The sequence below is a fragment of the Aquarana catesbeiana genome, linkage group LG02 (assembly GCF_042186555.1).
Source record: "Aquarana catesbeiana isolate 2022-GZ linkage group LG02, ASM4218655v1, whole genome shotgun sequence".
NCBI lineage: Eukaryota > Metazoa > Chordata > Amphibia > Anura > Ranidae > Aquarana > Aquarana catesbeiana.
The window spans coordinates 687479119-687498532 of NC_133325.1; the positions used below are offsets into that span (position 1 = coordinate 687479119).

A 19414-nucleotide genomic window follows, 5' to 3' on the forward strand; every position below is an offset into this window, starting at 1 on the left:
TACAGGCATTTGGGGTTTCAAATGCCTCTGAACATCCGTCTGAACCCATTTTTTGGCGTTCCAAAAAATGCTTCTAAAAACTCAACTGCCGAAAAACGACTATAAACGACCCTGTGTACATATACTGATAAGATAACAGAGGAGGGTTCAGGGGCAGCTGAAAAAAATGCCCAACTGCTCCTAAACGTCCGTTTACCAGCAGCAGTGTACATGAGGACCTCCTGAAAATTCAATTAGACTTTTCTCTTCCATGGAAAGGAATTTTATAAATGTAATAACAGTTTAGTGTTTTGTGTAGGGGGGTGTACTAATGGGGGATTTTTTTGCCGATCCCAGAGTTCTGCTTTAAAGCTTGACATGTTTGGTATTTATTTACGCCTCCAAATTCAACTTTTATATGTCACCACAAATATGGGTAATATATTGTTTGTGTGCACTAAAATTTGCTTTAGCATAATTTTTACTGAAAATATGTATTTGATAAACGTGCCCCAATATCATGCAACATAAGTTGCAACTATCAATTTATTCTGCAGGGTCTCTGCTTTCAGATTTATATATAATGTATTAACTAATTTTCAGGCCTAAAATGTGCATTTTAACATGTGCAAAACCTGAAAAAAATGGCTCTGGTAGACAAGTGGGTAAAGATGAATAACGATTTTTTTTTGGCTTGTGACTTTTGCCATCCTGTCTTTACCAAGGTCTGTGGGCTAGCCCAGGCAGTGTACTAGTTTTACATGGACAGTATAACACTGACATACCTATATGTGTTGGCAAAAAAAATGGCTGCTTTCCTGTACTTACCATCCATACCAGGTCCTTTTTGCACATTGCTCCTTGTAGATTAACTCAAAGCACTGCACCTTAATTACATTAAAGAAAGCCTGCCCCACCACCCGTGAAGCTGTATCATTAACTTTTCGAAGGCAATCTTTAAACCTAGGAGAAAAAAGTAACAATCAACAGTACAATAATGCAGTGGTAAAGCTATCGTTGCAAGCAGGCAATAGTTCTTTCATAGGGTCCTTTCACACGGGCTTGTCTGCCCAGCGGACTCCACTAGCTCAGCGGGGGATTGATCCACTGATCCCCGCTAAGCAGGCGGACAACAGGTCAGTCTCCGCTCACTGTGCAGAGACGTACCTGTCAGAGCCCCGCTCTCCCCTACGAGGAGATCGGATGAAAACGGACCGCCTGTCCGTTTTTATCCGATCCCATCTGATCAGATCCTCCAGACAGATGGAAAATAGGGTCTCCTTCCGTCTGGATTTCACGGAGAGGATCAGATAGCGGCAGGCGTCAGCAGATGTCGCTGCTGACATTCGCCGCTCCATAGGGGTGAATGGAGCATCCGATCAGGTCCACCTGAAAAACTGACAGGCGGACCTGATCGGAAAGCCCATGTGAAAGGGCCCATACACTTTAAGTGCAAAGTTTATTTAACTTATTCACTGTCAGTTGCGTAGAAAACAACAGGCTTCATGCCATATTAAACCCAAAAACGAATCAAAGTGGTTGTAAATCTCAGACATGAAAATTGAACAAAGTTTATTCCTCTATAGTGTGTACTTGTCTCTATTAAGAGCACTAAGGGGAACATTTACTAAAACTGGAGAGTGCAAATTATGGTGCAGCGCTGCATTGAAATCAATTAGCTTACAGATTTTATTGTCAAGGCTTAATTGAACAAACTGAAGTGAGAAGCTGATTGGCTAACTGCACAGCTGCACCAGATTCTGAGTGCTCTAGTTTTAGTAAATCTCCCCCAGGTGTCATTCCCATCTTCTTTGTTCCTCTGCTATCAGCATGAATCACTTCAGATAAATGTTCCTGACACCAAGAGAAAAAAGGTGACGGGACAGACCTCAAGCATACAGTCTGCGATTGACACCCTCAGCTCTGTGCTGTGTAAAGTGGGTGTGCCCCTTTCCTCCAATCAGCTCTCAGAGCTCTCCTCCCTGAGCTCTGCGGTGTGTAATTTCAGCCCTCCGCCCCGTTTTCTGGAAGCCCAGACAAGTTATATGAATTCTGGACTGGAATGGATGCAGATAAACAGGTACAACGCATGTAGGAGGATATGTTTTACTTCTGTGTTCACCTGAAGCCATTCACTTTACTGGGTATATGTAAGGGTGTACAACCACTTTAATATATTGCAGCTTACCAGTTATTAGATGTGATAGTTGCATTAGCTTTCTTTTTAGGCTTTACTTTTCTTTATTTTCAACTGTTTCTGTAATTCTTGCAGTAAGTCTGTTAATTTTAAATGTCCTTAACCACTTCACCCCCGGAAGGATTCACTCCCTTAATGACCAGGCCATTTTTTGCGATACGGCACTGCGTCACTTTGACAATTGCGCGGTCATGCGACACTGTACCCAAACAAAACTGATGTCCAAATAGAGCTTTCTTTTGGTGGTATTTGATCACCTCTGCGGTTTTTATTTTTCGCGCTATAAACAAAACAAGAGCGACAATTTTGAAAAAAAAAAACAATATTTTTAACTTTTTTGCTATAATAAATATCCCCCCAAAAACTGTAAAAAGACAAATTTCTTCATCAGTTTAGGCCAATATGTATTCTACTACATATTCTTGGTAAAATCGCAATAGGCGTATATTGATTGGTTTGCGCAAAAGTTATAGCGTCTACAAAATAGGGAATAGATTTGTCATTTTTATTATTTTTTTTTTACTAGTAATGGCGGTGATCGGCGATTTTTAGCGAGACTGCAACATTGCGGCAGACAGCTCGGACACTTTTGACACTTTTTTTGGGACCAGTGACATTTATTCAGTGATCAGTGCTATAAAAATGCACTGATTACTGTATAAATGACACTGGCAGGGAAGGGATTAACACTAGGGGGTGATCAAGGAGTTAAGTGTGTCCTAGGGACAAGTTTCTAAATGTGGGGGGGAGTGGACTGACAGGGAGTACAGAGAGATCGCTTTTCCTAATCACTAGGAACAGATGATCATGTTGTACACCCCTGACAGAATGGGGATCTGTTTGCTTACATTGACAGATCCCCGTTCTACCTCTCTGAGAAGCGATCGCGGGGGGGGGGGGGGGGGCGGTGGACCATGCGGCCGCCAGCCACGCGAATCAGCTCCGGCTCTATAGCTCTTAAACGAACTGCCGTACCGGTATGGCGATTTGCGCAATCAAGCTGACTAGCTGCCGAATATCAGCGGCAGCTGGGTTGCAAGTGATTAAGCAGACGAAGTTGTCCAAAGCCAAAAGTGGCATTCTCCAAACACTTTCAGTAGTAGGTAATCAACCAGTGCAATCTTTATATTTCTTTCAGTACAGGTTTCCTTTAGAGCCCAGTTATACTTGTGCACATACTGTATATAAAGTTTCAAGCACATTAATGCACGCAACAACACGTGGTATAAGTATTATTTGGTGCATTATTATTGGTACTACATTTTAATGGCAGATACACACACAAAACTAACTCACCTAATCCTCCTCAGAAATAAATAAATCAAATACAATTTTTGATCAATGGAAAATGCACACTGTAAGAATGTACCCTGCTGACAATGACATGCATGCACCTCAGCGGGGGTTCCCGAGATTAGCTGCGAGTAGGCAGCCCCATTGAAAGCAATGGGAGGCTGCCAGCAATCACAGTTAACTGCACCCACTTGCATGTAATTGCTCATGCTGCGATCACATGCGTGTGGCCCTGGATGCAGACAGGCATCAGAGTGAGCACGATTAACTGCGAGAGCTAGCAGTCTTCCATTTTACACACAGTTTATAATTTTAGATTTGGATTATCATCTTCGCTGCCTTTTTATACCATAAATACAAGCAGTGCATCCAGATCAGCACAACCACTGTAAAACCTTGGGAGCTGTACCTGTGGGGACAGCCTGTTATATTGCTTTGGGCACTGGATCTTGCACTGGGGTTCACCTGGGCACAACCCAGACCCTGAAGACACCTTTGTCCTTGATGGGAGAAGCATGGACTTTATATACAGTCCAGCATTGTGGACAGGTAAGACAGGGGCACCCTTTATCTGACTGTTACTGTGAAAACTGGGGCTATGTTTGGAATGTATTCATTTTACAATAAAATCTTTTCAAACTTGGTGCTATAATTCAACCACTCAGAGCTCAATCTTAAGTAGATGACTAGGTGTTACATCGCACCACTGGTCACACACTTTACTGCCATTTCTCTAGCTCTTATAGGGTACTCAGGCGTTTCCTCCTTCAATTTCGCTATGAGTATTTGCTACATGAAGGTCTAAATCCAGGTTGCTTTGTACCCCTTCTGGACATGTTTACCCTTTATTCCAGACCCTAATCTGTGAGCAACCCATAGGGGAATACCCTCACATGTAGCTATGACAGAAACCAGACAAAAGGGAGCTGAGGCTAAACCTCAGGCAAATATTCACAATGCTGAAGACCAACACAACATTCAACCTCAGAGTAATGATGATTCTCTTGCACTGGAAACAGGAACCAATTTCAACACTGATCTCTGCATCCCCGATTATAGCTCTATCTCAGGCATGCAACAAGCAGCTTAGCTGTCAAAAGCATCCATGTCACAATTCCTTGGGCAACTTATGGCTTTAATACAGCCATCTCTGTCCAGGACTACTAAATGCCAAGCCCCTTTTCCAGCCCCTCCATCTGTCCCCGAGTCAATCCTGATATGAAGACACTGAAGGGAATGAAGGAGGCTATAGAAGCAGTTTTAGCGGAAACTGTAGAAGATTTTTCTCCCCCTCACGCTTTTACACTAAAAGCGGGAGCTTAATGCAGCATGCTTGCTAATGTGGATAAACTCATTCCTGCCCTGCACAAAAACCTCAGCATTGTAATTCTTGATTTTCCTCTGTCCTACCATGCCCCTTTGGCTACAAATCCTATTAAGATTTTCCCTGTTCATGAACCAATAAAACGAGCAATCTACGATCATTAAATTACTCCAGAAAAGTTTTTCACCCCTTCAAAAATATTTGCCAAACTCTATCCAGCGGAAAGTATAGTTCACTAAAACGTAATCCATTCCTGTAGTTGATCCTGCAGTCTCGGTCTTAAACAAACACCTCACTCTACCAATTGAAAGATTCTGCAGACAGAAAGTTTGAGATGCGTCTAAAGCTTCTCTTTACTTTTACAGGCCCAGCCCTGCAGCCAGCTTTTGCAGCCATTTCCTTATGTCAAATTGTAGCTAACTGGACTAGGGTAATGAACAACCAAGAGGATCACGTGTTCCAGGACCATGCTTTAATGAAGCAACTACCTTCAGCTCTGCTCTTTTGGGCAGAAGCCCTAGAACAGTGATGGCAAACCTTGGCACCCCAGATGTTTTGGAACTACATTTCCCAAGATGCTCTTACACTCTGCAGTGTAGTTGAGCATCATGGGAAATGTAGTTCCAAAACATCTGGGGTGCCAAGGTTCGCCATCACTGCCCTAGAACATGTAATAAGACAAATTTACAGAATGGTCCTTATCTCCATTCACATGTGCAGAATCTCGAGGCTGAACATCTGGTCAGCTGAAGTTGCCTGCAAAAAGAACCTTAAACATACACCTTTTTAAGACAGACATCTTTTGTGGGAGGCACTTCAATTCCTAAAAGATCTCACAGGAGGAAGGTCAAAACCCTTCCTTTTGGAGCAAGTCTTAGGACACAAAGCCCACCAGGTCTTCACCAAAGCCCTCTTTCCAAAGAAGGGGTGTTCTCACTCCTAAGAGCAATGCAGGTTTAGAACAATTGAGCAATGCAAGTTTAGGGTCCTTATGGAAGGGTACGTGGAGGAGGGTAGACAGGAGTCCAAAGACCCTTGACCAAAATCCCACGAAGCGGGGCAGGACAACCAAATGTGTATTTTATCTCTTCGCTGACCCCCCGAAGAATCTATCACTATGGGATGGGTTTGCCTTGGCAATGCGGGCTGGAACCCAGTAACAGCGAAGGAGGACCTTGTAGGCAGCCTCCAAGTGGGATAGTTTCAATGAAAAATCACACAGCTTTGCTACCATGATCTTGTTCTACTACTAGCATAGTGTAGCACCCTCCTATGTAGGTGCTAGGATAGTTAGATAAGGTTTAGAGTGTGTTTTTGATAGGTAAATTTAGTTGCCACACTATAGGCAGTGTGAATTTAAATGTTGGTTAAGATAAAAAGCATAATTTGGCTCACTGTATCCAGTGAGCTGTGATTGTTTAGTTAGGTCTGACTTGTGTGTTCTGCTGTTGCCAGTCTGCTGGATAGCTCCCTCTGTATCCAGGTAACTTGAGAAGTTTCTGGATGATTGGTGTGGAGCTATACAGATGGGAGCATGAATATTGATGCAGTCCCAGCCTATCCCAGAAAGGCAGGCTCTGAAGGCATGCTGGGAGACTGTATTTATTCTCGGAGCACACAGAGCTCTGGGTCTTGCCCCAGAGTGGAGGAGTCCAGCCTGAGGGGGGCACGCTGCCCTCTCAGGCACAAGCTACCATGAGGAGACGTCAGGTGCTCAAACTGAGTAAAGAATGCTGAGAACCAGGTGCTTGGAAGAAGCTGAGGTGAGCTGTCTGCCATACATCAGTCTGGTGTCACTGGAGGGCATTGCTTGGAGGATTGGAAGGGGGCTCCATCTGTCCTTGGACCTTGTGAGTACAGTCTTTGAAAGATCTTGGGGACCTTGCGCTTTAGCCAACCCCTCTGGTGCCTTGTTATAGTCAGCTGTGGGTCTATTAAAGGGGACACTGGCTGGTGTCCTGAAGAACTGTGTCCAGTCACTTTCCTACTTAAGGGGACTTTGCTCTAATGTCTCCACTTCTACTTAAAAGAGAAGTATGGATTTTTTTTCATTTTAAAATTATACTTGCCTAGCTGGATGCTTCATCGGTCCGATGCTGCATCTATCTTTCACCGGCTCTAACACGGAGAACTGAATGATCTAACACCGCCGATCGCTCGGATCTCAAGGCTCCCTGAGCAGAGAGCTGGTGACTGTCAGTCACTGCTGTCTGCTCTGCCCCCTCCTCACTCACTGGAGCACTGGGCTGTGGAGAGAGCGGGAGCGGCCGTCTCCGCGGCTCGCTGAAAGGCTGAGCTGAGTGCTGGTCCAGGCATGTGGGCGGATCCTGACTTCGTTGTCATGATCCTGCCGGAGCCTGGACTGGCTCTGTGATGTCAGTCGACAGTGAGCTTCAGCTGAAAATGGGTCACAGGAGTGCAGAATGCACTGCACTCCTGTGATCCACAGGAGAAGTACAGCCAAACAAACTGAAGTCTACTGTTTGTTACAAGCCCAGACTTCATCATAGCTTGTCTTAAAGGAAAACCAAGTCCTCAATTGTACATATTTCTTATCTTTGGAGTATCCCACCACCTCCCTCATCCCTATCCAAGTTCTCCAAAAATAAAAAAACAACATCCCCTAGACTGGTCCTTAGCAAAGAAGTGAACGAGCCTGTTGTGTGTCTGTTCGGGAAGATTTGGACAGTAATTCCTGTGGCTCCTATGGGAGTAGTGCTGCAATAGGCATAACCAACTCACAGTGAGTTTTGTTTAGCAAAGATACCACTGTTTGCTAAAAATGTTCTATGAATTCCAACAAAGAATGCACAAGAACCCATAAAAACTCCATTAAAAATGCCTATAAACGAAACGTGGCTAAACGGGAGTTACTGCATTTACACGCGTTCACAAGCTGTTACAGGCATTTGGCGTTTCAAATGCCTCTGAACATCCATCCTGAATGCATTTTTTTGCTTTCCAAAAAGTGCTTCTGAACTCAACTGCCTAGAAACGACTATAAACGACCCTGTGTACATGTACTGATAAGATAAAATAGAGGGGAGTTCAGAAGCAGCTGAAAAAAATGCCCAACTGCTCCTAAACGTCCGTTTACCAGCAGCAGTGTACATGAAGCCTTATTGTGTTACTTACTGTTAAAGCGGAGTTCCACCGAACTTTACAAGAAGGTCTAAAGACCACCCCTCGTTTTTGGACATATAATTTTTTTTCTTACCTTTTATGAGTGACAAAAGTGTACTTCCTCCCAGCTGGGCTGCGGTGAAGTATGTAATTTCCTCTTCTGCAGCGAGCCCTCCTCCTTCCCCACTGCTGTTTCTGGGACCTGTGTGTATCCCAGAAGACGAGGTGGCCATTCAGAAAGTGCCCCACGACTCGCGCATGCACAGTAGGCAAACCGTCTGTGAAGCCTGAAAAACTGAAGGCTTCACAGGTTTCCCTTAGTTGCAATGGCAATGGCTGCACCCGAGCCGGTGTACGAATCGGCCTTGGGGGGCCGACATTGCGGGATCCCTGGATAGGTATGTGTCCTTATTAAAAGTCAGCAGCTACAGTATTTATACAATTTAGCAGAGACCACATGTTAGAACATTTTTACAATTCTATATGTCAACAAAACTTCCTAATAAAAATACCAGTCCCTGCCAGTCACCCCAACAATGACAAATAAGAAACTTACTTGTTGTCACACTGGCAGTGACTGAGGGTGTGCCAACGGAGGTTCCAGTGGCCATAGTTGGAGGTTAAAGGGTGGATGACGTGCTCACAGTGGTCATGTGTCCGGCAGCATGAGTCTGTTTCTCTGTGTTCACCTGAAAATACACACACATATACACACAAAAATATATAACTATATAAAATACAAAAATATAATATATATATATATATATATATATATATATATATATATATATATATATATATATATATATATATATATATACACTGAGCAAAATTATAAACGCAACACTTTTGTGTTTGCCCCAATTTATCATGAGCTGAACGCAAAGATCTATGACTTTTTCTATGTACACAAAAGGCCTATTTCTCTCAAATATTGTTCACAAATCTGTCTAAATCTGTGTAAGTAAGCACTTCTGCTTTGCCAAGATAATCCATCCACCTCACAGGTGTGGCATACATATCTAGATGCTGATTAGACAGCATGATTATTGCACAGGTGTGCCTTAAGCTGGCCACAATAAAAGGCCACTCTAAAATGAACAGTTTTACTGTATTTAGGGGTCGGGGGGTCAGTATCTGTGACCACCATTTGCCTCACGCAGTGCAGCACATCTCCTTCACATAGAGTTTATCAGGTTGTTGATTGTGGCCTGTGGAATGTTGGTCCATTCCTCTTCAATGGCTGTGGGAAGTTGCTGGATATTGGCAGGAACTAGAACACGCCGATCCAGAGCATCCCAAACGTGCCCAATGGGTGACATGTCCGGTGAGTATGCTGCCATACAAGAACTGGGATGTTTTCAGCTTCCTGGAATTGTGTAAAGATTTTTGCAACATGGGACCGTGCATTATCATGCTGCAACATGAGGTGATGTTTGTGGATGAATGGCACAACAATGGGCCTCAGGATCTGATCACGATATCTCTGTGCATTCTTAATGCCATCAGTAAAATGCACCTGTGTTCGTTGTCCATAACATATGCCTGCCCATACGAAAACCCCACCCCCACCATGGGCCACTCGATCCACAACGTTGACATCAGCAAACCGCTCACCCACATGACGCCATACACGCTGTCTGCCATCTGCCCTGTACAGTGAAAACCGGGATTCATCCGTGAAAAGAACACCTCACCAAAGTGCCAGACTCCATCGAATGTGAGCATTTGACGAACTGCAGTCAGGTCGAGACCCCGATGAGGACGACGAGCATGCAGAGGAGCTTCCCTGAAGTTTCTGCAGAAATTCTTTGGTTATGCAAACCGATTGTTGCAGCAGCTGTCCGAGTGGGTGGTCTCAGACGATCTTGGAGGTGAAGATGCTGGATGTGGAGGTCCTGGGCTGGTGTGGTTACACGTGGTCTGCGGTTGTGAGGCCAGTTGGATGTACTGTCAAATTCTCTGAAACGCCTTTAGAGACAGCTTATGGTATAGAAGTGAACATTCAATTCAAGGGCAACAGCTCTGGTGGACATTCCTGCAGTCAGCATGCCAATTGCACACTCCCTCAAAACTTGCGACATCTGTGGCATTGTGCTGTGCAATAAAACTGCACCTTTTAGAGTGGCCTTTTATTGTGGCCAGCCTAAGGCACACCTGTGCAATAATCTTGCTGTCTAATCAGCATCTTGATATGCCACACCTGTGAGGTGGATGGATTATCTCGGTAAAGGAGAAGTGCTCACTAACACAAATTTAGACAGATTTGTGAACAATATTTGAGAGAAGTAGGCCTTTTGTGTACAAAGTCGTAGATCTTTCAGTTCAGCTCATGATAAATAGGGGCAAGCGTTTATAATTTTGTTGCGTTTAAAATTTTGCTCAGTGTATATATACACGCGATATTGTCAAAAGTATTGGGACACCTGCCTTTATACACACACGCACACACACAAACTTTAATGGCATCCCAGCCTTAAGCCTTGTACACACGGTCAGATTATTAAACGAATGTTCGTCAGTTTTTTGTTTGATGTTAGTCTCAAATCGAAAGTGAAGAGGGTACTCACCATCAGAAAATTTTCTGACGACAGAATTCAACGTCAGAATTGACGTAATGTGTTGAATTGTTTTCTATGTGTTCTTTCATTTCTGAGCATGTCTAGTCTTGCTCTTCAGATTTTTTTTTTGTCAGAAAACCGTACTAATGAAAAGAAAATCGGACGTTGTGGTCACATCAGACAAAAATTTTCAAGCCTGCACATCCAGTTTTTGTCTGCCGAAAATTCGTAATCGGCTGTCAAAAGCAGCATACTAACGATCAGAAAATCGACAGATCGTTCATCGGACGAAATTTATCTTCAGATTTTATGACTGTGTGTACGGGCCTTTAGACCCCATACACATTATTAGATTTTCTGCAGATTTTTGTCTTCAGATTTACCAAAGCCATATAATATGAGGTCAAACCTTTATGCCCTGTACACACGATCGGACATTGATCGGACATTCCGACAACAAAATCCATGGATTTTTTCCGACGGATGTTGGCTCAAACTTGTCTTGCATACACACGGTCACACAAACTTGTCTTGCATACACACGGTCACACAAATCCGATCGTTCTGAACACAGTGACGTAAAACACGTACGTCGGGACTATAAACGGGGCAGTAGCCAATAGCTTTCGTCTCTTAATTTATTCTGAGCATGCGTGGCCCTTTGTGTGTCGGATTTGTGTACACACGATCAGAATTTCCGACAACGGATTTTGTTGTCTGAAAATTTTATAGCCTGCTCTCAAACTTTGTGTGTCGGAAAATCCGATGGAAAATGTGTGATGGAGCCTACACACGGTCGGAATTTCCGACAACAAGGTCCTATCACACATTTTCCGTCGGAAAATCCGACCGTGTGTACAGGGCATAAGAGTTTTAATTTGTATGCAATCAGGCAGCCCCTTGCACTACATGGTTTTGGTAAATCTGAAGACAAAAATCTGCAGAAAATCTAATAGTGTGTATATGGGTTTATTTCATAGAGTTCAGTATTGTGTTGGCCCACCCTTTGCAGCTATAACAGCTTCAACTCTTTTGGCAATGAACAGACAAAAACAGTCTGGCGCCAGGAAACTGGGACATCTATTGCACTAAGAACCGTGTGAATGTCCTGCAAGAGCCCAAAGAGCAGCTGTGTGGATGAGCACACCAGGGCGGGTGTGAATATAAGTAAAAACATTCAGCAACCACAGTTGAAAAGCGCTGATCAGGACAGTCTTGAAAGGACAAACAGTCAAATTATTAAAACGTTCAAGAGATAGAAGCCGATTTAATAATGACATATGATTGCATGAACAATCATCTAGACATCTTCTTGCATAGATGGAACAACTGCAAAGCGTGCTCCTCACTGTGACAGTACCTTAAAGTGGAGTTCCAACCAAACATGGAACTTCCGCTTTTCGGATTCCTCTCCCCCTCCGGTGTCACATTTGGCACCTTTCAGGGGGGAGCAGATACCTGTCTAATCCAGGTATTTGCTCCCACTTCTGGGCATAGATCACCACAGGCTCCGCAGCGATCTATGTCATGTCCGGCCCCTCCTCTGTCCCCCCCTCTGTCTTCTGGGAGACACACAGGTCCCAGAAGACAGCAGGGACCTTACTGAAGATGGCGGCACCTCCACCTGAGAGCCAAGGGACAGATTGGCTTTGGGTGAGGACAGGTAAATGTCCATATTTTAAAAGTCAGCAGCTGCAGTATTTGTAGCTTCTGACTTTTAAAACAAAAAATGTTGGCGGAACTCCGCTTTAAACAACAGTCGGTGGTGGTCTGGCTTGGTGGAGCAGTGCTGCGATGGCGAAACCTTCATGTGTTCCTGGATGTCACTAGGAAGAGGGAAGCCAGCATGTGCAGAGCCTCAATCGGATCCCCAATGATGTGTGGTGGAATGATGGGGCAGCCAGGAAGTAAAGGAGGGACCGAGAGGCAGCCTGATGACAAAGGCTTATTATACATACACTACAAAAAATTAGACAAAGACAAGGGAGTACAATAAAAATAAGCATTTGCCTATGGGAATGTTTGACCATTCTTGCAGAAGCGCATTTGTGAGGTCAGGCACTGATGTTGGATGAGAAGGTCTGGCTCACAGTCTCCATTTTAATTCATCCCAAAGGTGTTCTATCGGGTTGAGATCAGGACTCTGTGCAGGCCAGTCAAGTTCCTCCACTCCAAACTTGCTCATCCATGTATTTATGGATCTTGCTTTGTGCACTGGTCCAAATCATTTGATGGAGGGGGGATTAGGGTGTCGGGTTGTTTTTCAGGGGTTGGCCTTGGCCCCTTAGTTCCAGTGAAGGGAACTCTGAAGGCGTCAGCATACCAAGACATTTTGGACAATTTGTTCCAACATGACTGCGCCCCAGTGCAACCAACTGTCTCTCAAGTTTCAAACTATCAACATAAATTAAGACCTAAAATAGTCCTCTTCCAATTGGAAGATACTGAATCGCATAACCTAAAATTCATGATTTGTAAAGGAGGGAGAGTTATCGGTTTCCTCCACAAACTTTGTTCTGGGATACAGACAGCAAAAATAACACTAGTGTTAACCCTTCACCTACTCTATGCAAATTTTAAAAAGGCTCTACATACACACCACAGATACACAGCAGTGCTATTAATTGTTAATTAAACCTTCACGCATGTGCTGAGATGTGCGTATTTTCATGCACCAAAATTCAGGGTGCTGTGGCACCATGTTATTTTGAAGAAGGGTTCCACCTCTAATCTGCTTACCTTTACAGAACAGGCTGATGTTAGGCTTATGCCGCGTACACACGAGCGGACTTTACGTCAGACTTTGCCTGACGGACGGGATTTGGTCGGACAATTCGATCGTGTGTGGGTTCCAGCGGACTTTGTTTGCTCAAAAGTTGGACGGACTTAGATTTGAAACATGTTTTAAATCAATCCATCAAAATTGGGTCCGGTCGAAAAGTCCGCTCGTCTGTATGCTAGTTCGATGGACAAAAAGCCACGCTAGGGCAGCTATTGGCTACTGGCTATGAACTTCCTTGTTTTAGTCCGGTTGTACGTCATCACGTACGAATTTGACGGACTTTGGTGGATTGTGTGTAGGCAAGTCCGTTCATTCAGAAAGTCTGCCGTAAAGTCTGCTCGTGTGTACGCGGCATTAGTGACCACAGTTGTAGGCAGGACTTTTGAGCATGCCCATTCACCTCCCCAGTGGGCACCATTCAGCAGAAGTGATGGTGGATATGACCTCAGGGCAGCATGATATACATATGAATGCCGCCTCTATTTACATATCAATGCCACCGGTCCACTGTTATTTACATATTAATGCAGGTTATTTACATGTAAACACAGGGTCTGCAGCTGAGTCATCTGTAAACTGCAATAGGGCAGAGCTGGGCAGCATTCGTAACAGAACTTCACACTGAGATATCGGGACACAGCATGGGACTAAAATTTCAAGGGGCAAGGGAATTTAAACTGGGATAGTTGGCAAGTATGAGGCAGCTGCATGGGGCCCACAACAATGAAGGGCCCTGGGCAGCTGCCCCTTTTTCCCTGCCTTAAAGATGGCCCTGGGCAGGAGCAGCTGGCTTAGGCTCTCAGTGGCACACTAAGAGGCTGAGCCAGCTGCCGGTCAGCCAGCTGGGTGGATCCTGACATTAGTGTTGGGATTCTTACAGAGCCTGGACCTGCTCTGTGACATCAGCTGAAAGCATGCTTGAGCCTGCTGTTCTGATTCTGGGTCACAGGAGAGCACAAGCAAGTGCACTCTTGTGGCTCAGAAGAGAAATATAACAAAAAAGATTTGCCCATACTTCTCTTTTAAGGTTATAGCAGATTATCTCACTTGATTTGGAATAAGCAATGATCAAAATGTTAATTTGAGATCTTAGCAGTTATCTCCACTACGATTTCAAAAGAAAAAGTTTACAAGTATGGTTGGCATTCTCTGGATAATAGATCTTTATTCTCCTGCTGGCACCTCGGGAGTTTTCTTAGCACATTCAGAATAAGCAAATCTGCTTTGTCATCCTGTCATTTGTGCACACAGACTGACTGGCAGCTAACATGCATAAATGATAGTAATGTGAGCCACATATACAAGAAGCGTATTAATGGACTACTTAGGCAGTTATATAAATCATCTTTAAGTATAAAAAAGAAATTAATACTGCAAAATATAAGAAAATATATATGGAAATGTTCTCTGTTTGCTATGAAGCTGTTTGTTTAGCCTACATATTTGGGAAAACATTTAAAGGAGGCTTGAGAAATATGCAGACATATTAAAATACCTTATTGTTTATGCATGTATTGCCGAAGAAACCATATTGGAATACAGCAAAATGGAGTGTCTCCTCCATATGCTTGAAGTGAACTTCTAAACATTTTTATACATGTAGAGGTAAATAGTCCTGTCTAAAAGAACTCACTTCAAGATGCATGTCAATACGTTTTTTAGCCAGAAATCAACCCTGATGCTACTTTGTTACTAGGGCCTGAACTCAGACACAGGAGGCACGTTGTTAACTTTATACCCTGTGAGTGAAAGTTGTAAAAAATTGTCCTTATTAGCCACTGGAGCATTCTCATTGGACAGGGAGAGGGCAGTAAACAGGACTTATCCCTGAACCTAGGAAACAAAATAAAACTTGTTCTAAAGTGGCACATTTAGACCCTTTTCACATTGGAGGCGTTTTTCATGCGTTTTAGCGCTAAAAATAGCGCCTGTAAAGCGCCTGAAAAAAGCCTCATCTGCAATCCCAGTGTGAAAGCCCGAGTGCTTTCACACTGGGGCGCTGCGCTGGCAGGACATCAAAAAAAAAAATCCTGCAAGCAGCTTCTTTAGGAGCGGTGTACACACCGCTCCTAAAGTGCCCCTGCTCATTGAAATCAATGGGCAGCGCCTCGGCAGCAGCGCTTTATGGGTGCTTTTAACCCTCTATTCGAAAAGCGCCGCAAAAACGACAGTAAAGCTCCACTAAAACTCGCGGCGCTTTACTGCCGACACCCGGGTGCTGGCAGTGTGAAAGGGCTCTTAGGAGAGCCTACTGGCTTGCAAAGGTAATAGCAGACACTTTATAGTTTCTTTGTTAGAGTGCTTACTTTGGAAACTGAGATTTCTTTTTTTTTTTTTTTGCTACAGCTTTGGTCACATAACTTACTAGTAAAGAAGTATGCTCCATGTCCTGAAAGCTGGTGGTTCCCGTGGAAATCTTCTCTCCACTGATGCCTGGTCCTCTTCACATCATTGAATTTCTGGCTCTGAGGGAGTAAATATTTTCAGGTCTAATATTGCAGAACATTGCACGCCCCTTTATGTCCTCCCCTCCATGAACAAACGTCCTTGCACTGTTTTCAATAAACAGTAAAATTTTCTTTGAATAGATGAGGGGCAGATGAATCACAGGATCCTCTCCCCTATTCACAGGATGTGGTACATAATCTGAAAACAATGTAATAACCTTTTTCAATGGAGAAAGCTGTGGGCATCCATCAGGACCTCTTTAATGTACTGCAATAATAGACCTGAAGCCATTAATCAATGTAGTGTCGAATGCTCAGCACTGTGAAGAGGACCAGGCATCAGTGGAGAGAAGATTTCTATGGGAACCATCAATCAGCTTAATGGATGTGGGATACACTTCATTACAGGTATTTTATGTGACTAAAACTGTAGCAACATAATGTTTTAAAGAAACTCCAGTTTTAAACATTTAACATGGCTGAGAGGTTATTTTTAGGGTGGGAGGACAACGTTTAGTTACCTGAAATAGAGAGCCGAGAGAAGGCAATGTTCATTAGTAGGGATGAGCTTGGGCATTTTGTCCAATCCTAGGTTGAACCCATGTAAGCAAGTCTGCCAGGAAGCTGTAGCCTTTGCTGGGCCAATCATCTGCGGCTGGGGCTTTTGTTGCCCTGCAGCTGCCCATATACATAAGGTGTATACGTGTGGTTGTGGGGCGGGGGAATGCCTCAACTGCAGATGATTGGCCCAGTACAGTGACAGCTTCCTGGTGGGCTCACTCACATGGGTTTGGACTAGGATCTGAACACAGCCTATTAAATAGTAGAGATGGGGTCAGGTGTGTTCAGGATCCTAGTCCCAACCCACCTGCCCGATCTCACCAGGAAGCCGACACTGCATACCACTAATCACAAGCATTGAGACATTTTTTTTTTTCGTTCAGTCCGCTGGTTGTTGACATATACACAAACACAGTTGTAGGCATAACTTTGTTTAAAACAGATAATTTACCAGTCTAGTGTGAAAATCTTAAAAGATGATTATGGGCAAAATATTGCTTCACAAGGAAAATGTTAATAAAAGAAACACATTTTTTTAACTAGAATATTTTTGTATAGAGAGGGGCTCCTTCTGGCAGGGGCCCAGGGCAATCGTCTCTTTTGCCCCCTTATAAATCGGCCAACGATAACAGAATTTTTTTCAGTGTTTTTCTTTTTTTTTTTTATAGCAAATGATGAGCTTTGGTACTTTCAGATTTAATTTCTGAATTTCATTGAGAAAGCTTCACACTGTCTGAAAATTGTAGAGCATTTTCCATAAAGTATGACTAAAGGCAAAACTTTTTTATTCAGTTTTGGATAAAGTGGAGAGGGATTAGAGCACCTGTCAGGTTTTTATTGCTGTTTTTTTTTGTTCTGTTTACTGTTATAGCCAAAAGTGTCACCAAAACATCAATAGAGGGGAAATCTTCCAATGGGGACAATCGTTCTGGTGACCCTGGTGACAACCAGAAATTCCCACACTAGAGGGATTTTCTCTCACTTTTTTAGCTATGGGACAGGAAGTGAATGGAAATCTCCTCAATGGGACAGAGCTGGCAAAAATAAACCTTACAGGATTTATAGCCCTCCCTTACTCTATACAAAATTAAAAAAAGGTTTAGCCTTTAGTTCAACTTTAATGTCCTCAACTGACAGCAGTCCTATTCGAGGTTTCTTGGTGACAAATTGTCTTCAACGAATATGTACCATCACCAGGTTTTGACAGCTCAGTTTCCATATTATTGAACTGTAATAATTATCACATCATAATAAATTAGAACACAGGGCAAAACTAGACAAGGACTTTGTTTTAAATGCTGGGTTTTTTGAATATTAAAACTGAGAACAGTGGATCATATCAGTTCCTTCTGCAGCACCCCATCCCATTCTCCTGTGGCAAAAGCTGGTTGCTATGGGCAACACAAAAATATTTCTAGTTGTTCCTAAATTGCACCCACTGAAACATTCAAAAGTGTTTGTCTGAGATTGCCAATAAGCAAGTGAAAGGAAATTCTTGTGGTGTCACTTTAATGGTATGCTGAGGGTGTGCTTTCCAGCAGTACATAACTTTATGATTCAGCACTTTTCTGTTTCCAAAGAAATCCATTCAAATGCTCTTGGAAGAAAACAAAAAACTAGTAAAGGATACTTATTGTCTGGTTCAATAAATCTGAAATAAAAGCTTTAATATAATAAAAAAATGTTTTAAAAATATTCGCACTGTTAGACTTTGATGCAGGTGACTGTATGTTGTAATCAGCCAATTATTCTGCTTTGGTGAAATGACATTCTTTGGTTGCTGAGGACAACACCTCCACTTTTACTGTTGAAAAATCAATTGCCTAGACCTGCCAAGATTCAGCCTTCTGAATTCAGCAGTCACTGAATCTTTAGAACCTCCTTCCACCTTTATATACATATATATATACCAGGTCATTTTTTTGTCTAGTCCAGCCTTTCTGAACCCTCTCAACATGGGGGAACCCTTAAAATAAGTTTATGGGCTCAGGGAAGCCCTGCAAATAATTACTATATATACAACTCACAATACATGAGGGTGATGGTCTGTGGGATTAATATTCTTTTTATTCATGGTCATCGGGAGCTTACAGATAGCTAAAATGATCATTGATGTCAGGGATTACTCATCTGAGAGGCAGAAGTTTCTCATTGCCCAAGGAACTTGTAGCAACTCTGGAGGAACCCTGGCGGAGAAAGGCTTTTCTAAAGGTTAGCTAGAAATTGGTACAAGCTTTGCTCTTACCTAGATCAGTTTCTTTGTCTGCATTATTCCCAGCTCCACACCACAGGGTCCCTGGATAGGTAAAGCCCCTCTTGACTCTTGCATGTTGATCATTTGATTCTATTCTCCTTACAGGCTGATTTGATTGCAGGAAGTATAAGCATGCCACCCTGGCTTCATCAAAGCCCCCATAGCTACTGTACAACACATCATCTTGCCTGCTGCACTGGGTAAGGAAAGAACTGACTGTCCCATCATCCTGGTCCACAGAACATGATACTAGTTGGCTCCTGGTGTCCCAGGTGGAGGTCACCAGCTCCTGGCCATCTGTTACCTGGTAGTAGGTGTGATGTCCCTGGACAGAGAGCAGTGCACAGTCCTGTACATGAAGGCTGCCCTTTAACTCTAGCCCTCTACAAGTGATGCAGCTTAGTAGAAGAGTCAGGATCTCCTTCATGTCTGACTCAGTTCAGCACCACAAGCAGGAGACAGCAGCCGGAGCCTGCAGCATTTATCAGGGGCTTTATGAGGTGGTCTGATCTTCACACAAATGAAAACCAGGAGGAGGAGGTGCCAGACTGGCAACATCAAACTTCTTCACTACTTCTACTCATAGCACTCCACAGATTCACGCTTTGCACAGCACTAGCCAGTCACAAAAATACCCTTCTTGAGGACACCCCCTGCTATTCTTTATTAATAATAGGAATACTATCTCCTTTCATCTATTCAATGTGTTGCCTATTGTATAGAGAGATCTTGTACTATGCAGTAAGTGAATGGAAAGCTGGACACTCCTACTACTGGCTACTCATAGTGATGTAAATGTGTTATTCTGATGACTGTTTTGTAGCAGTCAGAATTTTTGTGGAGCGATTGCCCTATGTATCTAAACCCAACAATGACAATGTTACAAATGCTGT

At 43.3% G+C, this 19414-nt stretch overlaps 1 protein-coding gene across 2 annotated transcripts in view; it reads right to left on the reverse strand.

The window, feature by feature from the left end:
• PROCA1 (protein interacting with cyclin A1) overlaps positions 1 to 19040 on the reverse strand; it is a 29729-nt gene extending 10689 nt beyond the window's left edge. The window contains exons 1-3 of one of the 2 annotated variants that reach the window (XM_073616779.1): positions 18513 to 19040; positions 8473 to 8605; positions 808 to 942 (exon numbers count right to left, since the gene is read on the reverse strand). In XM_073616779.1, the coding sequence (XP_073472880.1) occupies positions 808 to 942; positions 8473 to 8605; positions 18513 to 18948 (704 nt within the window). In that variant the 5' untranslated portion in view covers positions 18949 to 19040. Of the gene's footprint in view, positions 1 to 807; positions 943 to 8472; positions 8606 to 16227; positions 16277 to 18512 lie in introns of those variants that run through there. The other variant, XM_073616780.1, reaches the window with a different exon arrangement.
• Positions 19041 to 19414: the final 374 nt, after the last annotated feature.